Source organism: Zalophus californianus, chromosome 3 (assembly GCF_009762305.2).
Source record: "Zalophus californianus isolate mZalCal1 chromosome 3, mZalCal1.pri.v2, whole genome shotgun sequence".
Classification (NCBI taxonomy): domain Eukaryota; kingdom Metazoa; phylum Chordata; class Mammalia; order Carnivora; family Otariidae; genus Zalophus; species Zalophus californianus.
In genome coordinates this window covers 152,340,716-152,366,670 of record NC_045597.1, presented here as the reverse complement: position 1 = coordinate 152,366,670, position 25,955 = coordinate 152,340,716, and the positions used below count along the sequence as shown (strand labels likewise).

Below are 25,955 nucleotides of genomic sequence, written 5' to 3'. Positions count from 1 at the left end.
TCCAGTTAAAAAGTAAAGCATTCCAATAAAAGATAATACATGCCCACAGCAGACATTTCTTCCATTTCCTGCACTGGGGCCTAGTTCCAAATACCATCAAATAAAGGGCCAGATTCTCATCACAGATGCAAGCTATAGCATTCCACAGTGCTTCTCCTTTAGATCACAGCATTCTTAAAATAACCATATACAGAAATACACGTACAGCACCCTAACTTAAAAGCAAACGGGAAAGTAAACAAAAAGTCAAATACTGGAACAATAAAATGAAGATACAGCACTTTCCGTAATAGCTTCCTTATTCGTTAAGGTCCCAAAGGGAACAAAAGATTGGTAACACCGGAATAGATGTTTCAGGCTTTGCTTTTCACAACTTAAAGTATTTTCACTAGTCTTATCTCACTATCTGGGGGGTGAAGAGGCAGAAGGAGGAGCTGGTCTAGGTAACAAAGAAAACAGGCAGGGCTCTGTCCCTCCACACTGGGGGGCATCTTACTCACCCCAAAGCAGCTCTGCTTTAATCCACGTTAAATCTTGACCCTCCATGACTCTGAACAAAGAGTGAAACCAAACTACTCTTCTAGACCAAAGACTCTGATCAGGACTGGTTTTGACCCTTGACATTTGGCAGTGTCCAGAGACATTTTCAGTGCTAACAACTGGGGCCAGGGGTGCCTCTGGCACCTAGTGGGTAGAGGCCAGGGATGCGGCTAAACATCTTACAATGAATGCACAGGACAGCACTCCATAGCAGAGATTTATCCAGTCCAAAATGAAGTTGAGAAACACTACTCTATCCCAACAACTATATGAGTGACAATAAAGACAGGCCTACAATATAAAGCAAAATTAAGGGCTTGCCATCAATAGGGAAAGACTGATTTACTGTTTCCAAAGCAAAGAATGGTTTATGCCTATGGTTTATGCCAACCTCCATGGTATTAGGGGGACTCACCTATGGCTTTTTCTGATGGTAGCATGGACTCCATGTATGTGTCCCCCACCAATTTTTATGTTGAAGTCCTAACCCCAATGTGATTGTGTTTAGAGCTGGGGCCTTTGGGAAGTAATTAGGGTTCTACGAGGTCATGAGCCAACCAGGGTTCCTGCCCCCAGCCACCACACACAAAGAGGAGATCATGTGATCCCACAGCAAGATGGTGGCTACCAGCAAGCCAAGAGGCCTACAGTGCCAGCACCTTCATCTAGGACTTCTGAGCTTCTAGAAGTGTAAGAAAACAAATTTCTGTGGTTTAAGCCACCCAGCCTATGGTATTTTGTTAGAGCAGCCCGAGCTAACTAACACAGATGGCCAACCACAGAATCTGAACTCCAGAGTCAGGTGTAGGCTTTCTGTGATCCTGAAAAAACTGTCCTTTAGATGTTTCTCTGGCACGGCCTTTCTGACAACAGAAATAAGCAGCCACAGGTGTTACCCCAAATGATAAAATAGCACTGCACTCATGTGGGCCCTTTTTCACCAAGTTTTTCCTAGCCATCAAGTCAAATGCAAATATCAGGTGACTATTTTTAGGCAAAATTGAAGTGATTCAAATAAAAATTGGGAGGAGGAAAAAATGAATGTAAGTGGGAAAGCTCCTTTTGGATGAGTAAACTGTTTCCTCCTTTAAGCACCTGAAGCCAAGAATTCTTAGGACACAGCTCAGTTGCCCTGCAGGTCCAGGCCTGAACCTTCCTCTTTCCCTGTCTCCCCCCCAGCTCCCCTGCCAGCCCACCAGGTACCTGAAGAGCCCTGCAAAGTGGATCCACTGTACGAGTCACACTGACCCGATGTACACAGGAAATCCTACCTTCCAGGACTGGGTTGGACTGTAAAAGCTGTTCTTTGACTTGGTTCACTTCTGCTCCTTTTCCACAAACGGCTGCTACATACGACATGACAAGCTTGCTGGCCTCTGTGGATGAAAACAAATCCTATCAGTAAATTAAGCAGAAATCTGGAAACAAATTTTAGAGGAAGGAAATAGGGTGTAGGAGATCCATTAATGTTTTCAAATGCCTTTATACCTGGGACTAAGAAATGTTTTGGAAATCTTTTAAAATATGTGTGCGTTCCACCAGTCAGAATGGCTAAAATTAACAACACAGGGAACAACAGGTGTTGGCGAGGATGTGCAGAAAGGGGAACCCTCCTACACTGTCGCTGGGAATGCAAATTGGTGTAGCCACTCTGGAAAACAGTACAGAGGTTCCTCAAAAAGTTAAAAATAGAACTACCTTACGATCCAGCAATTGCACAACTAGGTATTTCCCAAAGGATACAGAAATACTGAACTGAAGGGGCACCTGCGCCTCGATGTTTACAGCATCATTATCAAAAGAGCCAAACTATGGAAAGAGCCCAAGTGTCCACTGACAGATGAATGGATAAAGAAGATGTGGTAAATATATCCAATGGAATATTACTCAGCCATCAAAAAGAATCAAATCTTGCCATTTTGCAACGACATGGCTGGAGCTAGAGAGTATTATGTTGAGTGAAATAAGTCAGTCAGGGAAAGACAAATACTGTATGATTTTACTTGTACGCTGAATCTAAGAAACAAAACAAATGATCATAGGAGGGAAAAATACAGAGGCAAACCAAGAAACAGACTCTTTTTTTAAAGATTTTATTTATTTATTTGACAGAGAGAGACCATGAGAGAGGGAACACAAGCAGGGGAGTGGGAGAGGGAGAAGGAGGTTTCCCGCTGAGGGAACCCGAGGGAGCCCGATGCGGGGCTCGATCCCAGGACCCTGGGATCATGACCTGAGCCGAAGGCAGACACTTAATGACTGAGCCACCCAGGCGCCCCAGACTCTTTAACTATAGAGAACAAACTGATGGTCACCAGAGGGCACGGGGGTTGGGGATGGGTTAAATGGGTGATAGGGATTAAGGAGTGTACTGGTTATAACGAGTACCAGGTATTGTATCTAAGTGCTGAATCACTAAATTCTATACAAACTAATATTATACTGTGTGTTAACTGGAATTTAAATAAAAACAAAAAAAATTAAAAATTAAAAAAAATATTTGTGCTTTCTTTTCAATGACATGTCCTTAGTTCAGATATAATAGGAATTGTGCTTAAAGATTATCACCAGGATGAAAAAAAATTTGCTGAGTAATATAGCCAACAACATGTCAGGAGAACTATCTTCTTAAAGCAATCATTCACACATAATTACAATATTATACACAGATAATTCAAGGCAAAAATAACCTGGTAACCTGGGTAGCTTTACAAAAGTATTTTTAAAGTTTAAAAGAACTGTCCTCCTCAAAAATATTTTCTAAATCAAACTAGTTTGCTCACAACTAGACTAAATTAGTTACTCTTCAACTCAATTAAAAAACTAAGCCACTAATGTAAGGATTTGGTAACAAGAAAGCTAGTTTTTATAGGGCACAGGTTTTTATTATTATTATTATTATTATTAAAGATTTTATTTATCTGACAGAGAGAGAGAGAGATAGCAAGAGCAGGAACCCAAGCAGGGGGAGCGGGAGAGGGAGAAGCAGGCTCCCCGCCGAGCAGGGAGCCCGATGCGGGGCTCGATCCCAGGACCCTGGGACCATGACCTGAGCCGAAGGCAGACGCTTAACGACCGAGCCACCCAGGCGCCCAGGGCACAGTTGTTTTCAAAGGTTTCACCAGTAACTCTGAAAGGTAAGCTGCTAAAAGAAGCTGGCCACCTGAAGCACATAAAGAATTCTTAGCTCAAAGGTGGGCAAGATTTGTTTTTGGTGGTTTTATCCTTTGGTGTCTATCAGCCTGTGTCCTCTCTCAGCATCTGCCTCTTAGGACCTGATCTTTTGAATAGTGCCTTCCAAGGAATATTAATAGATATTCAGGGAAAATGATGTCCAAAGTTAAACGAATTAGATGAAGTGAAGTAGGTTTCTTTTTAAAGGGCTTCCTGGAGGATCACATGCATGGTGGAATTCTGGAAAAGGCTCGAGACTGCTACGCTTCCCAGACTGGTTTGTCATGGAATCTGTTTCTCACTGAGCTGTCCTCATTCTGATTTTCCATAACCAGGGAAGGGCTCAACTATTAACTGTCGGCAGAATTCAACACACACCTTCATTTGGGGGGTCGAGGTAAGGAGACTCATCAGAAGTTGAAGTCTGTGCACGGGTGCCACCGTCTGAGAGCAGGAAGCCTTCTCCTCAGATCTGAGTGATGATGCCTCTGCCCACAGGTATAAGGGGGCAGATCTCAACACTGCCATTTCTCATACAGAGACCTACAGGTGGCTTCCAGTCCCACTGCCCACCACGAAGACGTAATAAATGAACAACCGGAATTCACCTTGGGCACACTGCCTGGCGCTTGCTTTAGGGCTTTGGAGCACCCCAAAAGCATTGACAAATAAGCCACTGAGCACCAAGAATCTATATCAGGTCACACAAAGTTCTCTAGGCTTGAGGTAGGAGCAAATAGGGTATAGGGAAGGCAAACAATCTCATGGAACCCTGAGAAATGAGGTGGGAGACTGGCTATTTCTGCAATGCTTGCGGTTAAGTCTTCCTCCAGCGTGCTTTCTGGGTAATGAAAATGGGTCCACACAGGTTCTCTGGTGGTCCTGTGATGGCTGATTTCTATTGTCTCCTTTTAGGGGCTGCAACTGAGAAATGCCAATCTTCTCACCTCTGTGATTCTCTTCCTCCAAAGGGCACTGTCCCTTCACACACCTTCCACTGTGTAAAGTTTCTGAACTACATCTCCCACTGTTCTCAGGGTTTCAGTATCTAAAAGCTGGTGAACTATATACGGACAAAGAGTTTATATGCTATCACAGGTCATTTGACTTCCCGGTGCCACAATTCCCTCTACCCATAGGTCCGAGCTGGAACTCTTCTTCTGGGCTCTATGGCTTTCAAGTTCAGGCGAGGCTGCCCTCCCAGGAAATTCCTGACATCCTGTGCTGTCTGGTCTCCAACTCTGGGCCACCTCTCCTGAGTTACCCACACATCCCAACTCAGCAGTCTGGCCTCTGAAGCAACTCACCTCCAGGCCTGCTTTCTCATCACTCCACTTTCTCATTGGTACCTTCGCTCCCCATCCTCGCCTCGGCCCACATATGTTATTATATCCCTAACAAGAATTTCTGGCCTATCTTTCTACCCATTATACTATGACAAGCCTGAAAGCATTTAGAGGCACAATAACGGTCTCAGATAGTGACAAATACACACACATGCACACGCGCGCGCGCGCGCGCACACACACACGCACACACACACACATTTTAGATGAAAAGGTAAGTTTCCTTTCAGGTAAACTGCCAATAAATATTAAAGGTCCAGGTCAGGCTGTTTTGCTTATTCCAGTGATTATGGACCTCACTGTAGCCAAACCTCAAGTTCAGATACATGACCACACCGAGTTCTCTGGAAATCCAGTCTGGACCAGGATGGACTCTTAGGGACAAAATGCTGGGGTGGGGCTGGGGGGCAGGAATCAACCAAGAATCAAGATTCTCTGGTGGCTCTTGATTGGGCCTCTCAGAGACTTTTTAATGGCCGGTATGAAAAGAATCAAGTTTTCTCAGGGTCAAATGTGTTTAAAAAATGGTACAAGGAGCAGATCTTTTGGAATTTGGACTGAACTTACATCTGGCTGTTAAACTGCATATAAACCCGCAATATCTATTGAAATAGAAAGATGAGTTAACTTAATTGAAATTAGGAATGACTTTTATTAACCTTAAAATCTATTTAAGTAATTCAAATATAATTTTTAAATATAGTTCAAGGATACTTACTCCTAAATTGTTAAAAAGTTTGTACATTCAATTCTTCACTATCTTCAGGAAATCTAATCCTGGATTCATTTTGATAATTCATTTTTGGAAGCCGGGATTAAGAGCAGTTTTCTTTAAACAGTCTCATTATCTAAAAGAGACAACTCTTATATTTTTCCTTGACATAATACTTGATCTTTAACTTAAGCAGCTCATGAGATACTCACTACTTCAGAGAAATAAGTAGAACAGTAAGGATATGTTGCAAGGTCCAATATAGTTTAGAAGACTGTTCTTGTAATATTTCACCATGCTGGAAACAGGAAATAATAGTTATCTCATGAAGCTTTCTGCTTCATTTCCTTTTGGCCCTTCTGTGCTAAAGTTCAAATAAATTTGTATCTTTATTCAAGTACTTAGACATTTATCCAAATCAAAACTTCATGTAATAACCTCTATGAATGAAATATATTTCTAAGAATCAAGAATTATCATCTTCCATAACTCAAAGTCCAGTTTTTAGATTATGTTGATTGTTACAGAAACCAAGTAAACATGACCTTGGCAATCACGGTATACAATTATAAGCATTTTCCAAACAACACTCTTGAACAGACTGGATACTTTAATCCAGTAATCACACTCTTCAATGACAATGTCTTTCATGTACATGGTAAAAATAGAAAATGATTCTACTTGAGACAAAAAGGTGTACTCTTAATGTGTACTCAAAACTCTGAAAAGCACAGCTATTTTAGACCTAAAAACACTGGCATTTAAAACGGGCAAAACATAACAGCATTTGCCTAGAATCAATTCTTAGTTCATCATTTTCTCTCGTAGATACGTCACATATGTAAATTTATGTACATATATATGTTTGAATGTAACTTGAATCCTAAAATTCATCAACAGTCAGACAAACAAAATATTAAGTCTTCGAAGTAAAGTCTCTTCTCACCAGAAAATGGAAGGACATCTAGGGTTGAACAGATATTCTGCACTAATGGGCAAATGGTCTGTCACAAAATACTTCTAAATCAGAATATCTGGATCAGAATTCATTTTAACAAAGAGGAAAGGGGTTACAGAAGATAGATTCTGGGCATTTATGATAAGGAAAAAATGAGAACTAATTTAACTCTGCATTCTCTGGTACCTTGTAAAAGATTGTGAACAATATATATCATCTGTTATTACGCAATTATTACATAATCATATAATTACGCAATAATATTTTTTTATGAAAGAAAGCACTGCAAAGTAGCAGTAGGTGAATGAGAAAGGAAAAACAAACATTTCAGTGAAAGACATCTGCGCTCCTGAGGACAGCACGATGGGAATCTTGCTGCTAAAATTACAAAACCTGTGCATGTTAACTGAGCAGGCTCCCATGGATTCAATCACAGTATCAGGAAGAAAAAAAACCAAAAATGTAGGGATACAAGCAAGGCTTATTCGAGTTTTCTTCACAGAACTTCTCATAAATTTATCCAGGAGTTAACAGGATCCGTGTATGCACTCATAGTACATGCAACACCATGCATGTCACGTATAGATCATATATCACATAACACACATATATGTCATACAGCAAACAGGGCCACACATTTCCACACACACGTATACTGATATATTTATCTGCTTCTATACTTCTCTATCTCCTTGGTTAAAATATCCAAGTTTTTCTGGGCGCCTGGGTGGCTCAGTTGGTTAAGCGTCTGCCTTCGGCTCAGGTCACGATCCAGGGTCCTGGGATCGAGCCCCGCATTGGGCTCCCTGCTCAGCAGGAGTCGGCTTCTTCCCTCTCCCTCTGTCCCTCCCTGTGCTTGTGCTCCTCCCCCCAAATAAATAAATAAAATCTAAAAAAAGAAAAAAAATCCAAGTTTTTCTAGGGGCTGAGCTTACATAGGTCTCACGGTCCAGTGACCTAAAGAATAAGACTACTTCAATCAATGAGGCCACCTCTGTGTACAATGAAAGATTCTGCAACATAGAGGAACACCCTTTTCAGCAGCCACGAGTGTGCAAGGCTGCACAGTAAGCCAGCTGCAGCATATCCAAACTAATCAGACAGGTGGCCTCAAACCGTTCCAGCCGTGGTACAAAAAGCCTGGGTCTCATGATGAGAAATACAGCCTTTACTCTAAAAGGAGTCATGACGGGCAGTGTTTTTACTGAAATACAACGCTATATACAAGTTGCTCTGCTTCTGAAAGTTTGGCCACGAGATCTCTGATAATGAATATAAAACATGTGGATCAAGAGAGGCCTTTCTCACATGGGGAAGAAACAAAACAAAAGCTCACTATATTTTGGGCTTCAGTCTGCTTAGCTGTTCTGCTTCCCTGGGACACCTCTGTAAGGAGATGTAAAGCCGTACAAGGTCATTTGGGGTTCAGAACCAAAGGTCTTAATGAGCAAGGCAGGCTTCATAACTCTCCTAGCAGATGGTTGGAGAGCTCCTAGAAACTGATGTAACTGTAAAATGAGAAACCAAATAATTTATGCTGTTTTCTTATGTCAGGATCATCTTCTTAGGCCCACAGATTTATTTTGATGTCTTTGAAACAATGTAGTTATGGTGGTTCCTTCAGTTCTACCTCCCCTGCCCCCATCAGTGCTTGAATGATTCTCCACAAACTATTTGTATTCACAGTAGTGAATTCTGAGTTCACCGCCTAGAAATACTTGGGCACTTTTATGAGGCATGATGAATTTTTTATTTAGCACAGCAGTAATGAATTAAATAGGACTCCAAAGGACTCAAAGAGTTCACGCCTCTCCCTGAGTGCCCACATTATATAACCGTGCAGCATAAGAATATCTCCACTGCTTAAGGCCAATAACATCATCATCCGCCAAGGGGGTTTACAACCTCATTAAATTAATTACTTCTTGTAAAATAAGCCCTCTAATACTGCAGGGTAGTCCTGTATAAGCTATCAAGTAAAGATTCTTACCGAAAAGAGATACTGTGCATAAACTCTACAGCATATTCTAGGCCCTCCATAAATGTTAGTTTTCTTCTTCTTTCATTTAATTACCAGCAAAATCTTTAATAACGATGTATACTCAAAAACAATTTCAGTGGTCAAGATAATGGGGCATTTCAAAAGTGCCCTGGCATCCCTCTTCCCCAGAGAACTGACAAAACCCCATCTCCAAACTCCTCACACTACCATGCTGCAATCTGTGTATTATTTTCCATCATTTCATTTTCCTGCAAGTAATCTCCAAGAACCAGAGACATTAACCAACACATAAATTCTATGCTTTACTCAGATGGATAGTCTAATGACAACTAAAACCATAATAAATTTTGAGGCAATTTTTGTACCACTCTTTGCAAAGTGAAAGAAAAGTAGAAAAAGATGAGTAAGTAAGTGAAGCACTAAATGTCCCTGGGGACAGAGAGGTAAGAGATGCTGTTGGGATCTGTAAATGAAAAGGAAGAGCTTATTAGCAGCTACCAAAGAATGTAGTTGAGCGGATATTTTAAAACAGCAGCTCTCACTCAAGACTAATGTCCACCTCCCAGCACTAGGAGGTTTAATGGTAACGGACAGCTGAAGATCACAAGATCCAGGAATCACAGTAGCTCAAAAATAAGACAAACGTATCGAATGACCTCTAGGCAGTGCTATTCAAAGTATGATCCAAAAACCATCCCTATTCAAAGTTGGTAGGTCCATGGAGTATTCCCAGTCTACACATGGGAATAGGCTTTTATAAGTTTTTATAGCAATCTGGTCTTTTATTTTGTCTGTTTAAATGAAAACAATTAGAGATTGGTTCTTCTATGTCTTCTTTTATTTCATTTTTCTGTTATCAGTCAGGAACAGATTTGGGGAGGAGAGAGACCGGTGTTTCACGGTGGAAGGTTTGAGAAGCACTGCTTGAGAATGGCTATGGTACCCTCCTCCAGCTTCCCACCTGAAGCAGCGCCTTACCTTATGTGCTGTCAACAGAACAGACCTACCAGAGGGAAAAAAGCAGAGGCCGCGAAGCAGCTGTCCGTTCTTATGACAGAGGTCAAAGGGATCCTAGGAAGGATAAAATCCGGGAAGGATGACAGGGAGAAAAGGATTCCAAGTGGTGAGTGGGACACTGAAACCCAAAAGGCAAGTTATTACCTAACAAAATATCAAGAGAAGAGAAAACTACAGAAAAGAAGAATGAACTCCATCCCACTAGATTTCTACCAGAGGAATGGGGTGCTTTTGCTTTTCTCAGAAAAGACTGAACACCAACCCAGGACCATCAACCTCCACTTAACTTTTCAGTAAGAAAGACACGTGAACCCACCAGGAGAAAGAATCCCACTGCAGGAGGGAGCAGCGTGGTTTAGAACTCTCTGAGAAGGAGGTGGTCATGCGCTGACATGGCTCATTAGTGGATGTGTTGTCTTCTTGGAATGTATGTTCCAGAGGAGATGAAGACTTGGCCAACACCAATCAAGCCAGCGACCACAACCCACTGCTGATGACTCACTTAGGAACAAAGTGATACAATCAGACTCTCAAAAAATGTATCTTTAGTCATGATGAAGAATGAGCAAAAAACCTAAAAAAATTAATAGCCATAGGAATAATTTCATCTCTTCCTCCCTCATGCTTAAATAAAAAGAAAGGTATGAAGCGACTAGGCTTGTAGATACAGTCAAAAGGATCGGGGTAAGGAGTAGGCGGCATGAGAACCACCACTACAAATGCCTCCTGTCAAGGGACATAGTTTTTAACTTGCCTTGCAACATCTCCATTGGTCAACCTGGAAAGTAACAAGAAGCTGAACCACTTATAAGAATTCAATTGTTTCACAAGAAAAGAACTGGTTAGTGACAGAAGAGAGGCAAAAACTTTCTCTCAAGACACCAATGTCCTCTTAAAGTATCTACTGTAAAGAGAGAGTTCTGAATGGCTAAAGATCTCACAAATTTCTGAGCAAATAGAGGTTTAGAGCCCATACCCAGAGATTCAGATGAATGATCTGAAAAGGAATGGGAAACTACATATAGTTTTATATGTCTATATATAAGAGAGAGCAAAACTTTTAATGAAAAGTAGCACAAGCTGCAATTATTGAAAAGGAGAAAAGCAAGAGAGAGAGGTGCAGAAGCAGGTAGGGACCAGATCACACAGAACCTTATGTAGCAAGCACAATGGACTTGACATTTATTTTAGAGCAACAGAAACCATTAAAATGTTTACATAAAAATATCTTGAGACCAATGAAAATGGAAAAACAACGTATCAAAACTTAGGAGATGCAACTTTTAGGAGGAAAGTTTATAGTCACAAATGTATACATCAAGAATAACGAAAGATCTCAAATAAACCTAATATTACACCTCAAGGAACCAGAAAAAGAAGAACAAACTAAGCTCAAAGTTAGCAGAAAGAAGGAAATAATACCAATTACAGCAGAAGCAAATGAAACATAGAACTGGAAAATGACAGAAAAGATTAATAAAACTAAGAGATGGTTCTTTGAAAAGATAAACCAAACTGACAAACCTTGAAACTAACCAAGAAAAAAGAGAGGTCTCAAATAAATAAAATTATAAATGAAAGAGGAGACACTCAACAAATACCATGTAAATACAAAGAACCTTAAGAGGCTACTATGAGCAATTACATGCCAACAAACTGGACAACCTAGAAGAAATGGATAAGTTCCTAGAAACATACAAACTACCAAAACTGAATTGTGGTAAACAGAACAGTAACAAGTAAGATTGAATCAATAATCAAAAACCCCCCCAAAAAGAAAAACCCAAAATTAGATGGTTTCACTGTTGAATTCTACCAAACATTTAGGGGAGAATTAACACCAATCCCTCTCACTCTTCCAAAACACTGAAAAAGAGGTAACACTTCCAAACTCATTTTACAAAGCCAAACTTACCCTGATACCAAAGCCAGATAAAGATACTATAAGAAAACTACAGATCAATATCCCTGATGAACAAAGATGCTAAAATTCTCAATAAAATACTACCAAACTGAATTCAAAGACTTTTAGGATCATACACTGGGGTGCCTGGGTGGCTCAGCCAGTTGAGTGTCCCACTCTTGATTTTGGCTTAGGTCATGATCTCAGGGTCCTGGGATCAAGCCCTGCATCAGGCTCCATGCTCAGTGGGAAGTCTGCTTCTGGATTCTCTCCCTCTCCTTCTGCCCCTCCCCCCATCACACAATCGCTCTCTCTCTCTCTCAAAATAAATAAATCTTAAAAAAAAAAAAAAAAGGATCATACTCCATGATCACCTAAGATGCAAGGATGGTTTAACATGTGCAAATCAATAAAAGTGATACATCACATTAACAGAATAAAAGATAAAAATCATATGACCATCTCAATGGATGCAAAAAGGCATTTGATGAAATTTAAAATCCTTTCATGATAAAAACTCGCAACAAATTGGGTATAGAAGGAACATACCTCAACATAGAAAAGGACACAAATAACAAGCCCATAGCTAACATCATACTTGATGGTGAAAGGTTGAGAGCTTTTCCTCTAAGATGAGGAACAGGACAAAGTTGCCCACTCTCACCACTCCTATTCGACACGGTAGTGGAAGTCCTAGCTAGAGCAATTATGCAAAGAAAAGAAATCAAATACACCAGAATCAGAAAGAAGTAAAATTGTCTCTGTAGAGGACATGATCTTACATATAGAAAATTCTGAAGATGCCACCAAAAGAACTGTTAGAACTAATAAACTAATTCAATGAAGTTGCAGGATACAAGATAAATATACAAAAATCAGTTGTGTTTCTTTATACTAACGACAAAGTATCTGAAAAAGAAATAAAACAATCCTATTCACAGTAGCATCAAAAACAGTAAGATACTTAGGAAAAATTTAACCAAGGAGGTGAAAGATCTCATAAGACACTCATGAAAGAAAATTAAAGACACAAATAAATGGAAAAATACCCTATGTTCATAGATTGAAAGAATTTATAGTACTAAAATGTCCATACTACCCAAAGTAATCTATGGATTCAATGTAATCCCTATCAAAATTCCAATGGCATTTTTCACAGAAAAAGAAAAAAACAATCCTAAGATTCATACAGAACTACAAAGAGACTGCAAACAGCCAAAGCAATCTTCAGAAAGAAGAATAAACCTGGAAGCACTATAATTCCTGATTTCAAACCACTACAAAGCTATAGTAATCAAAATACTATGGTACTTGCATAAAAACAGATACATAGACCAAAAAAAACAGAACAGAGGAGGCCAGAAATAAAACCGTGCATATGCAGTCAACTAATGTTTCTTCACAAGGGAGCCAAGAACACTCAATGGGGAAAAGACAGTCTTTTCAATAAATGTTGGCAAAATAGGATATTCACATGCAAAATAAATCTGAACCCTATCTTACACCACTCACATAAAGTAACTCAAAATGGATTAAAGACTTAACTCTAAAACCTGAGGCCATAAAAAATGCTAAAGAAAACATAAGGCAAAAGCTCTTTGATATTGGTCTTAGCAATGATTTCTTGGCTATGACATGCAAAGTATAAACAGCAAAAGCAAAAATAAACAAGTGGGACTGCATCAAACTAAAAAGCTTTGCAGAGCCGAAGAAACAATCAATAAATGGAAAGGCAACCTACAAAATGCAGGAAATACTTGACAAGTCATGTATCTGATAAACAGTTAAAATCTAAAATATCTAAGTAACTCATACAACTCAAGAGCAATAAATAATAATAATAATCTGATGTAAAAATAGGCAAAGGACTTGAATAGGTATTTTTCCAAATAAGACACTGAAATGGCTAACAGATAGCTGAGGATGTGCTCCACATCATCAGGGAAATGCAATTCAAAATAACAACCTGGTACTTGTTAGAGTGGCTATTATCAAGAAAAGCAAGAGAGAACAAGTGCTGGAGAAAATGTGGTGAAAAGGAAAGCCCTGTGCACTGTTGGTGGGAATGTAAATTGGTACGACCACCATGGAGGACAATACAGAGGTTCCTCAAAAACTCACAAACTTCCAGTGATGGGATTAGTGTGCTCATCTCACTCTCACTCATTCTCTGTCTCTATCTCTATCTCTCCCACGTGCAACACAGATAGAAGGTTTTCACCAGGAACCAAATCAGCAAGCACTGTGATCTTGGGACTCCCCAGCCTCCAGGACTATGAGAAATAAATATCTGTTGTTTAAGCCACCCAGTCTATGGTATTTTGTTAAATCAGGCTGAACTGACTAAGACAAGTAGGGCCTCTAGAGCTTTACATATCTACCTGTGTTCAAAATCCCAGCTCTGTCACTTTCTCACTGGGAAGTTTGGGCAAGTTAGTTAACCTTTCTGTGGCTCAGTTTCCCCATGATAAAAACGGGGGTAAGAAGAATACTTAATGCATGTAATATGCTAAATCACAATGCCCAGCACAATGTGTACTTATGTAGGGTAGCTACTGTTATTACCCAATGGCACAACAGTGGTTCTACAGGAGGGAACAGAATCAGAATTTGTCAGTTTCACAAGGGGCTTTAACAATGGTCTAAAATTTATAAAAATAAATAAAAGAGTCTACATTTAAGCTTACAATAACTTTGATGGACAATACTAGATTGAGCATATCTGACCTAACAGAAGTGGACTGAAAAAACCTACAATATCTTGCTTGATGAAAAGACCGGTATGATTCCATACATGTGTTATATTAACAGAAGCCTGGTAGCCATATTAAAAGGGGGAAATAGTTCCACTATAACCAAGACCAAACTTGAAGTATTTATTTTGTCTATCTCTCTTCTTGGAATGTAGTTTTGTGAAGCGTATAGACAAAATGGAATTATTCCAGAGTAAGAGGACAAAGATAGTGAGGGACTGGAGAATGAGATTTAATCCTCCTATTATATGCTCTTAAAAGCACCTTGTACTTTTGCTTCACTACACTTAACATTTTGTATATAAACTATATTATACATGCATACATACAATATATGTATATGTGTATATTTAGTACATATACTATGTACATGTATATAAAACAGAGCTATTGTCTTATCTCCTCCACTAGTTTACAAATTCTGTAAGGACAAGGATGGTGTCTGGCTCACCAATGTCTCACTAGTACTTAGCAAGTACCTTTCACCTTATTAGTATTCCTACTGGTACTCAAAAATTATTTCCCGGGGGCTCATGGGTGGCTCAGCCGGTAGAGTGGCTGAATTGGTTTTGGCTCAGGTCATGGTCTCGCGGTCCTGGGACTGGGCCCCAGGTCGGGAAGTCTGCTTGAGGATTCTCTCCTTCTGCCCCTCCCTACCCCTCTAAAATAAATAAATAAATCTTAGAAAAAAATTATTTCCTGGATGAATAAATAAATGAATGTGCATTACATGGGAAATTTTTGAAGACAAGGGATGTGTAGCCCTAGGGAGACACGATGGACGACTTCAAATAACTGAGTGACTGCCCCATAGAAAAGAAAGTACACTAACTGGATAAGGTTCCAGACTGCAGAGGTAAGATCACTAGGCAGAGGCAGAATTCAGTTCTAGGTAAGAAAGAACTTATGTTAGCTGAACCTGTATGGCAAATGTAGCAGTCGGCTTTCCAAAGCAGTGAGCCCTCCATCACTACAAAAGAAGGGAGTCTGGCTGTTCTATGGGAAGGACCCTACAGTAGGCAGTGTACAACCACAATCCCTTCCAATGATATGAGACTATGCTTTCTGTTACTTCCCATTCTTTTTTTTTTTTTAAGATTTTATTTATTTATTTGAGAGAGAGCAAGTGAGCACAAACACGTGGTGGGGCAGAGGGAGAGGGAGAAGCAGACTCCCTGCTGAGCATGGAGCCCAACACTGGGCTCAATCCCAGGACTCCAGGATCATGACCTGAGCCAAAAGCCAAAGGCAGACACTTAACCGACTGAGCCACTCAGGTGGCCTGTTACTTTCCGTTCTTACAGGTCAGTCAATAAGACTTCAAAGGCACAAATTTTAGGAGGGGCTTACGAACAAAATATCCATTTCGGTCAGATGACTGAAATAACCATGGGCAATTTTCTTCTCTTAATAATCAGAGACTCAAAGTATGCCAATCTGATCACTTAATAGCCAAGCAAAGTAGAAATGTTTAAATCCCTTTTTAGCAAACTAGTAGAATCATCAGAGTCCTGTGTGTAAAACAAGAACATTTTACAGATAAAATGGCTGTGAAAATATCATCTCCCTCCCCTCATCATCCTCCTTCAGGGACTTATCAGTTCCATCAAAGAAACTCACTGACGACAGTGGTTGTAACCTGCCCAAGTCTGGACTCACAGAGCACAGCTCTTCTAAATTTTTTCCAGGTTAGCTGGGTGTCATGTGTAAAATCATTTTTTCACTCAAAAGCATCATCAATCACACGAATTGTTTTTATTAAAAGCACAATAAAAAAAGCATAATCTCTCCATTCAAGAGCCTGTGTTATGGGAAGGTTGCTAGCCTATCTAAAAATATATAGAAAAATCTCAATTCCTTAGGCTTCAAAGTCTTTAGAGTAACATTAAGCATTTTTCTTGTATATTCTCTCCTCACTCTTTAGCAGAGGTAAGATGTACCTGTGGCCTCTCAAAGCCCAAACAATTTGTTATTCATCAAAGAAGTAGTAAGACCTCACAGGTCTGGGGCCTTGGAGGAAAGATAAAAGACCTTGAAGTAGATCTGGAATCCAGAAACAGACTGCCATACTGGTTGAAATCGCTTTGGGTGACAGTTACCCGTTTCTTCATGTGAGAGATGTTAAGTCCTTCCCAGAGGAACATTCCATGATCTTAATCAGCAGCCTCCTGCAAAGGAGCCATCACGGTGGCCCTGTGCAGCTTCATGCTGATGAGCCCCGCCCTCTGCTCGATCATCATCTGTGCTGCATTTACCTTCTAGGGAGGAGAAAGGAAGGTTGTCCAGGGCTGGCCTTACCTGTTTTTCCTGCTCCGCTCTCCCCAGTAATGAGAATACATTGGTCCTTATCTTGATCTCTTAGGGATCTGTATGCTTCATCTGACAGGGCAAAGCTGCAGGGGATAATGGGAGAAAAGTCCTTAAAATTCAGCTCATTATCATGTGTTTATCAGATGCAACCACAGGCTCTTTAAAGGACACTGATATACTTTAGATAGGAAGCTGAGACATCAGATTTTATTTCCTTCAAATTCTTAAAGGAAAAAACAAACCCATCCATCCTTGTGGCCCATGTTACCTTTTCCTTCGAATTCTCTAGTAAACAAAATGGTACCAACTTACTGTACTCTGAAGATTTGCTTTATTTAACCCACATGTGATACTTAAGGTTCACTGTATTAAAATCTGGACAATTCAGAGAACCAAGGAGAAAATGTCACGTCACATGCCCAAAACTGGACGATGTAGAGGTTTTCAGGACAATACACTCGTTTCAAAACAAGAAAAAAATTTTTTCAAACATTAGAAAAACGCTACCAAATACCAAATAGTTGGTATTAGCATCATTAAGCTAAAGATAGAACTATGGGTGCCTTCCCAGACACATAAGTGAAGTTAACCACCCACCCGAGGCCAGAGGTATCACGCGTCTGCCAGGGGTCTTGTCCAGTCCCAGGCCCTCAAGCTCCTCATTGTGCCCTGTGATGACAAAGGGCCCCCTATCGAGACCAAGTCAGTCCTCAGGTTTATCCTCCCTGCCTCGAAATCTACAAACAAGGTAAAATGTGCCCCCTCTAGCTAACTGAAAAATAATTTTGACAATATGGTACTGTGTTTAAAACAGGTAAAGTCCGTCTTCTAATTCATTTATCAGCGAGTACTTATCGAGAGTCTACCTTGTGTAAAGAACATGCTGGAAATGTAAAGACAAGTTAGACTCAACCCTGTCTCAGGAATGCTCAGTCAAAAGCAGGGGAGAGAGAGAGAAACAGAAAACAGCAACCCAGCAAGTGAAAAGCAATGAGAAAGATATGTGCAAACGTTGCAGAACAAGACAGAGGCCTCAGGGGATAGGGAATGGAGCTGCACAATCTTCAGGGGTAGAAAAACCAGTCCTCAAGAATATAGTAGCAAGTCTAAGGGCTTTTAGGCAACAAAGCAAAAGACAAAATAACCTAGAGTGGGGGGGGGGGGAGTTATGAGCAGTTCTCGCTACTGGAAGGCAAAGCCTAAGGAAGGGACAGATGAGTGACAAGGTAGAGAGAGAGATGGGCAGACTCCAAATTTGAACAGAGATGATAAGGGAGCCACACTCCAGGACTCTAAGCAGCAGAGTGGCAGGACTGGATAAAAATCAGATAGTAACGAGAGCTAAACATAGCAACATTTACCAGCACTGTCCCAAGCCCTTCCTCTTTAATCACTTTAAATCTCACAACAAAACCACTAAGAATAAATTATTTATTAATCCCACTTCCAGATGATGGAACTGTGGCATGGAAGACATGACAGACCAAGGTCACATGGCCAGTGGGAAACAGTGGAGCCAGATCTGAGCCCTGCTCCTGACCACCCGGATATACCGCCTCTGCATTTGGGACCAGGCCACAAGAGTGCACAGGAGACCAATCCGGAGACCAGGAGGCCAGTGAAGGGCTGGGCTCCAGGGAGGGTTTAAAGTTGGCTAACCAAACCACAGACAGCCTTTCAATCAATGACTTTGGCTTTTCTTGAGAAAGTGTGTCGTACCATTAATACTGACAATTTACTGAGCACATTCGATGTGCCAGGATGAGGCGCTCACATATTCACAATCAGATTTGACCCTTAAAACAGTTCTATGAAGTAAATGTTAGCCTCCTTAAAGAAAAATGATCCAACTCAGACTGAGGCGTGACTTGATGTGTCTGTGATTCCTTTCCCAGGAAAGTTGTAACTTGCACCCAGAAATACCACGTACCACATTCTTCCCCTCTTGTCACATCCTCCTAGGACTATTTGTGATCTTATCTTCCAGCTGGACTGCGGCGGGGCCCTCAAAGAGCGACCATGAGCCTTATTCTTAAACCGTGATTTCAATGAATCCAATGCCTTGCCCATAAGTATACTCTAAATGCATTTCCCGAATCAAAGTATGAATAAGAAAAAAGAAAGAGAAAAGAACGGAAATATCTGGCACAAGGGACCTTTTTTGAGTAGCAGGTGGCTTTCGCCTGTTTCTGTGACCAGTGCATGGTGATCTCCTTCTGCCCGGCAAGGTCTTAACTCACCCCTCAAATCCCTCTCAGCCATTCTCTATCTAACCAGCACCTTGCTCACCCCCCAAGACCAATCAGCATCCTTCTGTCATGTTCTCTGATGCCCCCAGGTGAAAACAGGCATGCTCCCGTGTGCACCACTACATACCAGGGAAAGTGAAAAACACAGTGACTGTGGGAGGAGAAGACACCCTGGGTAGGATTCTCTAGGCCCCAGACCCACAGCTTACTACCTGCCTGACCTTGAGCAAGTCACTCACCCTGGCCAAAGAGCAGTTTCTTCACATACAAATTGGAGAATGGAGCCACATACTTTAGCTTAGAAGGCTATATAAAAGCTCTTTAAGTGTTGTCCTAAAGTCCTAAATAAACGTGTGAAATCTTTGTGTTACAATTAGTTATGTACACATCTTCTTACCCCTTATCAGAAGGTAAGCTCCTCTAGGGCACAGGCTTTCTAATTAATCTCCGTGCCATCCTGCACAGTTATAAACAGAAGACACCACCAATACCAAAATATGAAAGAATGAACGAGTGAATTCTCTCCAAATATTAACAAAGTCACTACTGGAGTGAGTCCCATAGAATGGTAATCAGGAAATTCATTTCTTCTCATGACCTTCCTGCAAGAGAGAAAAGCAGTGCTTCCATTTCTTATCAGTCTCCCTCCCTTTCCTGTTCCTCACACCTCCAGACGACAGTGCAGAGATGATACTATCATTATGCTCATTGGCAAGAAATGCAGGGAAACACATCACAGCAACTACAAGTGAACTTTTCCAAATCCATACGCACTGACTTCATGGGTTAACATACACCTCTCCTATGCTCCTAAGACTGCAAGTTAGTTTTATATACTACACCATTCACAGATCCCAAATGATGCAACATTACTGCTAACATGAATAACGATATAGGATTGTGTGTGCGCATGTGCATGTGTATGCTGCGCACGCGCGCGCGCGCACACACACACACACACACACACACACACACGAGGCTTTAGAAGATCAACAAGGGACCCTGCCATGCGTTTCTTTCACATCAAAACACTTAAGTTAAACACTTAGGTTTTTTTTCTTGTCTGTCCAGACAGAAATACTTAACTGCTGTCCCCCCAGACTGGGCTTGATTCATCTAACAGAGTATATTTTCATATAAGATAAAGGCAAAAAGGGATAGTTATTCTTTCAAGACTCTAGACAGCCACTGAGTTCAAAGTGTCTCGAAAATACACCAACTGAGGTACATAAGCACGGGAAAAACTGGCTTGGGCTACTGACACACCCATCCCCAGCACAGTACACCTGTGATCATACACTTACGACGTATAAACTCAGATCGTGACTTGATTTATTTAAAACGATGACCAACGGGGGCAGGCCATGAAGCACACAAGCCCTGCTCCTGGTCTCGTTCTTCTTTTCTCTGGCAACATCAGCACGGACCCAGCACCAAGGCCAACATTTATAACTATAAACTGAAACCACACGCCAGTCCTCCAAACCACTCTGTAATTAAGGAACCTAAATAAATCTTTAGAGAAGTTTTGAGTTCAAAACACTTGCGATCCATATGCTTCACATTATTTTGTGAGCATGTCAGCATTGTTAGTCACCACACGCAGAAATGAACGGTTTATTCTGATGTGAGGACGACAGCGTCAGCGGCCAGCATGGGTTTTATGCCCCGCCACATCAAGGGCGCAGTTTCATCCACGTCTTCTGTCCTCTATCTAGTTGAGCTCTAAGAATAGAGACGGCCTGACACTTGGAAGCCAGTCTCCCCTTCATTTCCAGGTCAGCTACACGGCTGTTCTGTTCGTGGAGAGCCAAACTTTCCCCAACACCAAGGATGCTCACTGCGCATTCCCAAACGGCTCTATCTACCACTTTTCGGTTTTAGGACTTTGGTTTGGGGCTCATCTGTTATTTCCCATCAGGGCGGAATTTTGGGTTGCATGTTCAAAATTATCTAGACGGTATTTGCGTTCCTCCCCCATCGTCTTTCCGTTCAGAATGTTAATCTCCACAGCAGTTCTGCTTTCATGGTCATCAAAGGTGATGGCAGGGCTTCTTTACCCAAAACTCCATGCTCTCCACCCTGCAGTCTCCTTTCTAAGTTTATTTCATCTACAATGCAAAGCAGGAAAGATGTCACAGCAAAAACATCACCACCACCACCTAAAGCTTATGTGCTTCCCAGCAGACCTCTAGTTTTCACTCTCTCTCGATCTCCCATAATGAGTTGCTTGAGATCTTTCCCTACAGCAGGCTAATCCATTTTAGTTAGTCATCTCCCATGAGCCAGAGTTTAACAGAACAAAATTTGTCTCAGGAAACTTTCCTGAACTTAGGTAACTGTTTCTACTGATTTGTTTCATGACATTTTCTTCAAAAACTCTCAAAATGGTATTGCCTTTCATTCAATCCTGAATTCTAGAATATTTTTGAATCACACTAGGAAAATTCTGCTTCTCACTTTAATCCTCTTAGGATAGCCAGTCTCAAAATTCTCATCTACAATTGAGATCTACAAACCTCCACTATTGCTTTTCTTTCTAGCTCTGGCTCAGCCCTAAAAACTAGGTTTTTCTAAAATTACATAACACACACACACACACACACACACACACACAAAGTATTTTTGAAAAAATTCCTAAAGTCCAAGTGTTCCACCAATTTCTAAGTTCATCTGAACCTAATCAAGGGCTGAGAGAGTCCCCAAGAAGGACAGAGAAGAGAAGGAAAAGAAGAAAGGGAATTATGTGTGGTGTGTTTTGCATGGAAACCATGAGGATTGTTTATTTGCCTGCTTATTTTTGAGGAGAGGCACAATGTTGGCCTTTCTTGTAAAACACTATTGCAGGTATCTGTACATCAATCATTGCCTCATATTCCTAAGTCAGAAAATGTTCACCCACTTGAAAATATTACCTCGTTGAATTAGTATTATGCTCTACCACCAGACATTCACCGTGTAATATCTGAAGGGAAAACTTCAGGAAAGTAAGAAACTATAACTTTTTATTCTGGAAAGCTTTATTACATTCTCTCCTATGCTGGCATAAACATGGTAAATTAACACATTTTCACAATACAGTTATGCCCTCGAGCCACATTATTGGTAAGCAGTTCTCACAATCCAAGCCTCAGAACAACAGAAGATGGACAACAAAAATAAGCCTCTCCTCAAAATAAACATCAATGGGCAAAATGTTTGCTACGAAGCAAAAAGGAAAGAATATGAAAACAAACATAAAGAACAGGATTGGGGGAAGAGGGATGGTAAATGACCTACATGGCTGCAAGATTCCTTTATTTTACAATAAAGTAGGACAATATTAACTCAATAATGGTCCTGAAAAGTATATTATAATACCTGGAACAACAACTAAAATAATAACACAAAGAGCACAAAATAACTAAAAAATTAAAATGAATTCTTAAAAAAAATTTTTTTTTTCAAATAATCCCCCAAAAAAAGGCCAGAAAAGAAGAAAAAACACAGAGGGGACAAACAGAAAATAAATTATTAAATGGTAGACTTAAATTCAACCATAGTGATAACTACATTAAATGTGAATGGACAAAAATACTCCAATTAAAAGACAGAGGATGTTAGAATGCTGCCCATAGGAGCCACATTTAAAATATGAAGACATAGATAGGCTGAAAGAAAATAAGATGAAAAAAAAGATATACTAGGCCAAAATGATTGGTTAAGAAAAAAATGACACCGTACTTTTTTAAAAATACATTTAAATTCGAAGAGTTGCCATGTAAGAGGGACACTATGTGGTAACACAGCATATGGCGTAGAGCAAATGAGACTTCGTTATCTTAAAAAATGAGCTACAATCATTTTTGAATAATTTTATCAATGCTTAATTTTCTAAATTCATAGACATTCGTATATCATAAACATAAGTAGCCACACCGATTTCTTTGGGCTACACAATTTTTTTTTTTTTTTTTAAGATTTTATTTATTTATGGGCGCCTGGGTGGCTCAGTTGGTTAAGCGACTGCCTTCAGCTCAGGTCATGATCCTGGAGTCCCGGGATCGAGTCCCATATCGGGCTCCCTGCTCAGCGGGGAGTCTGCTTCTCCCTCTGACCCTCTTCCCTCTTGTGCTCTGTCTCTCATTCTCTCTCTCTCAAATAAATAAATAAAATCTTAAAAAAAAAAAAAGATTTTATTTATTTAGGGCGCCTGGGTGGCTCAGTTGGTTAAGCGACTGCCTTCGGCTCAGGTCATGATCCTGGAGGCCCGGGATCGAGTCCCGCATCGGGCTCCCTGCTCGGCGGGGAGTCTGCTTCTCCCTCTGACCCTCTTCCCTCTTGTGCTCTCTATCTCTCATCCTCTCTCTCTCAAATAAATAAATAAAATCTTTAAAAAAAAAAGATTTTATTTATTTATTTGACAGAGAGAGACACAGTGAGAGAGGAACACAAGCAGGGGGAGTGGGAGAGGGAGAAGCAGGCTTCCCGCCGAGCAGGGAGCCCGATGCGGGGCTCAATCCCAGAACCCTGGGATCATGACCTGAGCTGAAGGCAGACACTTAACCGACTAAGCCACCCAGATGCCCCGATTTGGCTACATAATTGAAAAGGGTTTGTTTCTATTAGCTACAAAACAGAAATAATCTCATCAGGGATGAATCATTTTAAGATGACATCTGTTCTGAAGTGACAAAAGTAAAGCATCATATAAAGCTCAAAAGTCAGGCTTTAAAATAGGGTATGACAAATAGGCACAAAAAGTTTCTTCTTCCTTTAGAATTACATTGGTTTTTGAAAAATAGACTCCCACACAGTATTTTTGTGAAATTCCATAGACTGCCTGAGTCAACCTCAATGTACACCCAGCCTCTCATTATTTAATGGGTCATTCAAAAATATTTTTAATCTTTAACAATCAAATGTAACCACCAAGGTGACAAAAATCACAGTATTTGAATGTTTTGTATATATAAAATTGTTCATTTGTGTTATAATGTTTTTTTAATTTTTATTGTTATGTTAATCACCATATATTACATCATTTGTTTTGGTGTAGTGTTCCATGATTCATTGTTTGTTCATAACACCCAGTGCTCCATGCAGAATGTGCCCTCTTTAATACCCATCACCAGGCTAACACATCCCCCTACCCTCCTCCCCTCTAGAACCCTCAGTTTGTTTTTCAGAGTCCATCATCTCTCCTGGTTCGTCTCCCCCTCTGACTTACTCCCCTTCATTCTTCCTCTCCTGCTATCTTCTTCTTTTTCTTTTTTCTTAAAATATGTTGCGTTATTTGTTTCAGAAGTACAGATCTGTGATTCAACAGTCTTGCACAATTCACAGCGCTCACCGTAGCACATACCCTCCCCAATGTCTATCACCCAGCCACCCCATCCCTCCCACTCCCCACCACTCCAGCAACCCTCAGTTTGTTCCTGAGATTAAGAATTCCTCATATCAGTGAGGTCATATGATACATGTCTTTCTCTGATTGACTTATTTCACTAAGCATAACACCCTCCAGTTCCATCCACGTCGTTGCAAATGGCAAGATCTCATTCCTTTTGATGGCTGCATAATGTGTTATAATGTTTTAAGGAACAACAGAAATCCCTGTGTAGTTGGACAAGAAATTCTTCTTAGAATTTATAAAGCTCTATTTCAAATGTTCACATGCTAATTATGGAATATAATCCAAAATAAACAGCAAAGAGCACTTAAGAGGTAATCTTTCAAGATTTTAGAAATCTTATTTATAATCCTTTTGTGATGAAGAAGCTTCGGGGAATACCCAAATTCTTCTGACCCTATGTGCCTAACCATTATCAAAATCACAAGGGGGTGTCCCATATGTACCCCATCCAGGGCCAGCCAGCCAAGAGTCACTTCTTCTAGACAGTGCTACCAAGGGGGACTAGGCCAAAGGGTGACACTTTTTCAAAGGTAGACTGCAAAAGCCAGGTACTGGAGACATGTATTAGGAAGAGACAAGAGGTTTAGAGAGACTAAATTATGCCAGGAAGGAAAAGGACTGGACTCAAGATATGAAAGCAGTGAGGAGGAAACATCTGTTTTCAGGGCCTGGAAGCCGCTCTTTGGAATTTAGCACAAATCCCTCGTAGTGCTCAGGACTTCCTCCTGAAAATGGTGCCCAGAGCATGAGATGCCACAGGGGGAAAGCCCTCCAGTGGCGCAGCATCCTGCTTGGGGTTTGGCAAGCATCCAGAAGCAAAGAGGCTGATTCCGCGTCATCAGTGTCTGCTGCTGCAGGGCCTTATCTCACAATTTAATGAAGAATGAATGGCTTCTACCATTCAAGATCTAATCAATCCCCTAATAAGTAAAATGAGGAGTGTGTGGAGGATGAAGACTAGCCACAAGACCAGGGTTCCCAGGGAGTTCACAAGCACCCATGAGAGAAGAGACATCGTACTCACGGTGTGGGTTCTGAGGACAATTGATTAGGAAAATCTGTCCTCTAGAAGCTTAACATCTAACAGGAAAGACACTGAAGTCCCCCAAAATGGAGGTGGGAGAAGGTAATTAACACATCAGCAATCTCCTAAAGACATTCAGAAAAGGAAAAAATGACTTATTGAGAAAGGTATGTCATGGAAAGCTGCAAAACTCCACGGCATACGCAAGGACAGAGGCTGGGAGGACAGAGATGGCAAGGAGGAAATTATGTTATTTCCCCTGTCCAGAAATTAACAAAACACACCTGATTTGGAGGAAAGAACAAAGAGACAATTGGGCTCTCAATTCAAATTCAGTAAGCCCTTTAAGTATTTTTAGTATCCCTTTTAACAAAAGAATACTAACAATCACCCGACTTTTATCACCCGATTCTCATAAAAATAATTACACACTTATAATCTATAAGAATAGCCTTTCCTGCTCAAGGTAAACACAATTTAAACAAATTCCCAACACAACTGTTTCTAAGCTTTTTGGAAAAACAGATTATTTCAACTAATTTCGCAGTCCGTTTTTATGACTTTATTACAGG

The 25,955-nt window shown here is 40.6% G+C and overlaps 1 protein-coding gene across 4 annotated transcripts in view; it reads right to left on the bottom strand.

Moving 5' to 3' along the window:
- MYO1B (myosin IB) overlaps nucleotides 1-25,955 on the bottom strand; it is a 180,667-nt gene that overhangs the window by 74,723 nt on the left and 79,989 nt on the right. For all 4 annotated transcript variants that reach the window (XM_027589525.2, XM_035726666.1, XM_035726667.1 and 1 more), the window contains exons 4-5: nucleotides 16,704-16,798; nucleotides 1,812-1,916 (exon numbers count right to left, since the gene is read on the bottom strand). In XM_027589525.2, the coding sequence (XP_027445326.1) occupies nucleotides 1,812-1,916; nucleotides 16,704-16,798 (200 nt within the window). The remainder of the gene's footprint in view (nucleotides 1-1,811; nucleotides 1,917-16,703; nucleotides 16,799-25,955) is intronic.